The 5,929-nt window shown below is 43.5% G+C and overlaps 1 protein-coding gene across 1 annotated transcript; it reads right to left on the reverse strand.

Moving 5' to 3' along the window:
* Positions 1–3,539: 3,539 nt before the first annotated feature.
* PRPF31 (pre-mRNA processing factor 31) lies at positions 3,540–5,366 on the reverse strand. The gene is given in 8 exon segments (XM_054295462.1): positions 3,540–3,733; positions 3,813–4,100; positions 4,103–4,209; positions 4,211–4,438; positions 4,440–4,592; positions 4,594–4,696; positions 4,699–4,779; positions 5,297–5,366. Coding segments are annotated over 8 exon segments (1,224 nt in total).
* Between the last annotated feature and the right edge of the window lie 563 nt (positions 5,367–5,929).

A 5,929-nucleotide genomic window follows, 5' to 3' on the forward strand; every position in this document is an offset into this window, starting at 1 on the left:
AGAGCAGGGCTGTCCATTTCTACGTCAATGCCTCTTGCTATGAGCTCTGCTTTGACAGAGAGCTTTTAATTAGCATAATGTTAATTGTAATTAATATAAACAATGTCTGACCATGGCAGGGTTCAGTTAAAGCTGCTCTGGCAGCACTGACGCACAATTATGTTTCTCTTAGTTCTTGTTATGACTTCATTGAATCCTTAAGGCTGGAAAAGACCTCCAGGATCAAGCACAACCTTTGACCAAAGACCAGAGCACTGACTGCCATATTCAGTTGTTTCTCAAAACACTCCACCACTCCCTGGGCAGCCCATTCCAATGCTCAATTACCCTTTCAGTGAAAAAATTCTTCCTGATTTCCAACCTGAACATCCCCTGGCCCAACTTTAGACCATTTCCTCTCATCCTGCTGCTGGTTGTCTTGGGGAAGATACCAACCCTCACCTTTCTACAAGCTCCTTTCAGGCAGTTGTAGAGAGTGATAAGGTGCCCCCTGAGCCTTCTCTTCTCCAGGCTAAATAACCCCAGCCCCTTGAGCTTCTCGTCCTCTAGACCCTTCCCCAGGTCCATTGCCCTTCTCTGAATTCACTCTGTTGTGTTTCTTCCAAAAATCTGTCTTCAAAATGCTATTTTTAAGCTTGTTGCCTCTGGTTTAAATTGCTATGGTAAAGTGAGTATTTGGGAACATTTTTTAGTAGCCAGCTGCCAGATAATGCAGGATGTCAAAAGTGTTCTTCAGCTACTTAGCTTTTAGAAGTCAATAGACTGCTTTTTTTGGGAAATAGATGAACTTTACTTTTCTTAGGAAAGCAGCAAAAAGCTGTCACAAACCTTGCTATAAACAGTGGGAGAGGTATGTGTACACAGCCAAGTTATGATTTCCAAAAAAAACCCTTGTGGAATGATTTGTAAACATTTTTAAGAGGAACTCAGGACATGTAGAATTTTACTTTGAAATAAACAGAAGTTAATAGAATCAGAAAAATGTAATTCCTAATTGTGAGCAACTTCTGCATTGTCTCCAAATTATAAACAGAAAGTGTGTATGCAAGGAAGTTGACTTTATGGCATGGGAGAGGTGGAACAAAATGCAAGTTAGGCCAGGGGTAAGAGGAGAACTGGAACCAGCTGGGCATATTTACTGCTCTTTTGTTTGTTATAGCTACCTCATTCTGTTATTAATAGTTTTCAAGGTATCTGGTCTGATGTTTCCAGTGCCACAGATGTTGGGAGGAAACACGCAGCTGATGGGGGCCTGGACTTGTGCATAAGTTCCCCACAAAAGCAAACTGCAGAAAGCATCGTGCTGTGCTTCAAAGGGTGTGATCGGGATTGATTTTCTGAAGGTTGACATTAAGTGTTTGTAGATCCATAAGATAAGACAGAAAGTGAAACAGGATCCCAGCTGTTGCAGCTGGTCAGTGTATTCCTAGGGCCTGCATAACAAAAGCCACAAGGACTGGCAATTGAAGGAGCTGGAAGAATGGTTCAAAAGAAATTTAGAATTACAGAATTTCCCTTTAAGCAGTCATTACACTTTTTTCACTAAAAGCAACAACGACAATTTTACTTAATGGGGTATAGAGGTATGTGTCTCTGTAGAATAACTTCTATTTTACTGGTCTTTTGCTTCAGTGATATTTGAATTTTGTGATGGATACAGAAGTGTCTGGCATTGGCTGAAATGAATTATTTTTTTAGCTTTCTCAATTAGCTATTGGTTTTGATACAAAAGACAAAGTGTCTTTTGAGCTGATTATTAAAAAAAAGGCACTGAGAAAATTGATAAATGCCTCTTTGGTTTTCTTAATCCATGATTACAGAGTTGGTATTTACCATTATATTGCATCATTAGGTGGAACATGGAATAATGCTAAGGTGGAAAGAAAACTCTGCAGCTGTTGTTACATCTGATATTACTCACAATCTTTTTCAGTCAGTAATGATTAAGAAGCCTTTTTATGTTATGAAGGCTTGTTTAGCAGCTTGTGCCAGGCACAGGAGAGGATGTCAGAGGTGGTGTCTTTCAACATTTTGTGGACAAAATAAGCAGAGCTTGCCGGAAGTGATACTACTAGTAACTCTTCCCAAGCTGCTGTTATGGAACATGTTTGTGTTTCCACACCTTGCTTTAGAAGATAAGGTCAGTATCTTGCACATCAGCCCTCTTCTGGGATTAAAGTGGGAGAGTTAAGGACACAGGGAGCCAGGGCTCACTGGTGCAGTGTGTGAGCAGCTGCCTGCTCTGAGTGACAGACAATAAACAGGGCTTGTGTTAACAAACCAAACACGTGCAGGTGCTCCAGAATTCATGGTGCCATGGGGGATGGAGAGGACTCTTAGGATTACAGCAAGACTATATATATATATATATATATATCTATATCTATTTTTTTTTTTTTTTGAGATATTAAAAAAAAAACCAACTTGAGAAATGAGACCTGTGTACAGCTTAATGTGATGTGCTCTCCCAGGAACATATTTCTCATTTTAGGAAGCTGTACTAATATAGGAGTTTGTCATCTGTAGTTCTAGATGGATTTTGAGGCTGTAAAATTCACAAACACAACATAATAAAGGCCCAGCTCTTAATCAGTTCCTGTTGGTTTAAGTTTCTTGCATAAGATTCAGTCAATTGAATGCCCAGGAAAACCTACAGTTATTTGCTCATTAAATGTACTACTTAGTGGCCAGGGTTTTGTTATTTCCTTTATGGGCTGATATTTTAGCCCTGATGTACTGTAAGGAATAAAAAGTCAGGCTCCAGTAGTTCTAGCAGAGGACTTGTAGCAAGGCCTGCTTCATTCTGGGCTGCAGTGCAGATGTTACCATGGTGACTTCTTAAATACCAAAGTACTATGTGGGTGTGATGCCTATTGATTTTTTTACCTTTTTTTTGTTTTATGTATTCTCTGCATTCTTTCCACTATATTTGTAACTCTGTAATCTATATATTTTAAATTTTTTTTCCCTGGGACTCCCAAATTCTATTCAGGACCCCCCAAAATCCATCCAAAATCCCTTCAGGACTTCCTGACCCCCTCATGTGGTCACCAATTGTTGCACTGTTGTGATGAGGGTCCCCAGGACGAGGCAAGAGATGAGAATTGACTCCGAGTTCTCAGATTTATTACATTATGATATTAAAAAGAAAAGATAGACTAAAACTATACTAAAGAAAGAGAGAGGAGATATCAGAAGGCTGGACAAGAATGATAATAAAAACTTGTGACTGATCAGAGAGTCTGACGCAGCTGGACTGGGATTGGTCATTAAGTAAAAACAATTCATATGGAACCAATCAAAGATGCACCTTTTGGTAAACAACCTCCAAACCACATTCCAAGCAATCAGATAATTATTGCTTACATTTTGTTTCTGAGGCTTCTCAGTTTCTTGGGAGAAAAATCCTGGCGAAGGGATTTTTCATACAATATCATGGTGACACCCTTAATCCCTCCAAGATGCTCCAACCACAAATTCTAATATTTCTAAAAATTTGGCAAAGTAACACTGGGGGGGAATCCTTGGGTATTTGGGGGTCACAGGATGGGATTTAGGGATGACAGTGATGTCGGGGGAACGGGGATCCCATTTTTGTTCCCCTTGACCTTGACAAACTTGTCTGTGCAGGAGAAATAGTTCTGGTTGGCCTCAGCCACTTTCTTCCAAGCTGCCTGTAGGTTCACAATCTCCAACATCTGCAGGGGGGTGAAGGCCATGCTTGAGGCCATGCCTTCATGTGGTCTTTGATCAAAGGTGGTGCTTGATCCTGGAGGTCTTTTCCAGCCTTAAGGATTCAATGAAGTCACAACATGAACTATGAGAAACAGAAATCCGGATTGTGGATTCTCCCCTGTGGATGACCCTCTGCTTTTGCAGGGTCCTCTGCAGGGCTTTCCTGATCTGGGCCTTGGCGGCCTCATGGACCAGGGTCTGGCACATGTGGCCACTGCTGGCCTTGCCTAGGTGGCCCAGGCTGAACCTGAGCTCCTCCTGGTAGATGTCCTCCTCCATCTCCCTAGAGCTCATCCTGTTGGCCTGTTTGTGGATCTCTGTCAGCCCCAAGCGTTCCTTCAACTTCCACTACCATTGGCCCTTCCCCTCTCCCTCAGCCCATCCAGTGGCGCTGCCAGTGGGTTCACAGGGATGGGCTCCTGCCACTTGTCCAACTTGTGCTCCATCCCCTCCCTCAGCTCATAGCCTACCTTCCTGTCCTGATCTCATGGCAGCTGTCCCCCTGGCTGCCAGTGTGCATGTGTCTACTGTGAGCCATGCCTCTTTCCTCCTCAAATCCAGTGGCAGGGCCCAGGTGATGTCGCTGTGGTGGGTGAAGCTGGTGTGGGGCAGGACAGAGGTGGAGGAGAAGCTCCTAGTGGGAGGATGTTGCAGCTTGGACAGCAGGGTCAGGCCCCCTGCCACCCCCTGGTCTTGGCAGCCATGGAGGCCCGAGGATGAGAGAGAGGTTGGGAGTGATGAAGGGCCCATAAGACTCCACATACTTGTAGATGCACAGTTTGGCCCGGCTCAGAGCCAGCGCTATGTCACACATACCCTCAATCCTGCCCAGCTCCTCCACTGACAGCTGCTGCCCCCCTTGCCAGCATACTGACCACCATGATGGTGGTGTTGGTCAAGATCTGCTGCATGTTCTCATTCTTGCATTTATCTAGGGAATTCTCCAATTCCTTGATGGTCAAATGTAATCCAGGGTGTTGGGCACCAGCAACTCCAGGGAATGTCTGGAATATTTTCCTGGGCTACGTGTGGATGAAATGATTTCTGATGCCAGAAAAAGTAATGCCTTGATTCTCTAAGACTAAAAATATTGTTGAAGGGCTTTTGGTTTTCTTGCAGTTTTGGTGACACTAGGAAAGTACAACCCTCCTGAACAGCCTACCACATGTTCCCTCCTTGAACTTGTTACTTTACCCCAAAGTTCAGGCTTGTGTAGACCCTTGTCTGTTTTTCTTGTCTGAACCTGGAGCCAAGGTCTCTGGGCTTGGCAACAAATCTGCTGCCCAAAGTTAGTAGAGACTTTAAGACTCTCTTCAAAGATGTTAATGCCTGTACCTTCACCCATCAAATTGTTTGTGAAGACATTAGCTTTCCTCTCACTTCTGACTGCATCACCCCTTGTGCTCCTAATTGGTGGTTTTTTACAATTATGCTAATTTACTAAACTTGTAAACTGTGTGTGCCCCTGTGAGTGGTGGACTTCTGTGGACATTTCTCCATAACTGCTTCTGGAGGCCTCCAATGAAGACCAGCTTCCATATTACCTCCAACACTAACATACCTTGAAGTGTGTGTTGTTTCATTTCTTGGTTGTAGAAGGCATCAGGTGCAGAAAATTTCCCAAGAGACATCTGGGAGACACTTGGTTCTGTCCATTTGAGATACAGGCTCTGAGATGTATGACAGCTGGGCACCTTACTCAAAGCTGGTGGAATTAGGAACTAAATGAGCTTTTAGAAACTTAATTCATTAATAACACATTTTCTGAGTAGTTAATGCAAGTGAATTGACTAGTATGTGTAAGGGTGGTATGACTGGCCCTTAACTAAAATAGCCATGGGGAAAGGCAGTATTTATAGCCATGATCTGAGGGTTTCATTGTCCAATTGCCTCTGTATCCCAAATTATTCCTTGAAGACCTTCTGAAGACAGCTGTTGAGGGAAGGATGAATGTTTCCAGAGCTGTGCTATGCAAGAGATTCATAAGCTGCCTCAGCTGACTTCCAGTTAGTTCTCACTGTGGTCTCAAGCAGACTTGGCACAGGATATGGGTGGCTGATGGGAAAAGGCAGCACATCTGTCTGCTGCTGACTTTAACCCTTGAAGCTGCTTGTTTTTGGTGGAATATGAGACCCCTGGCACATCAAATCTGTGTTTGCTTTCCCAGAACACAGGGAAGCTGGCTCCCTGGCAA

Source organism: Melozone crissalis, unplaced genomic scaffold, assembly GCF_028551555.1.
Source record: "Melozone crissalis strain CALT ecotype California unplaced genomic scaffold, PUWL_Pcris_2 ptg000006l_1, whole genome shotgun sequence".
Lineage (NCBI taxonomy): Eukaryota > Metazoa > Chordata > Aves > Passeriformes > Passerellidae > Melozone > Melozone crissalis.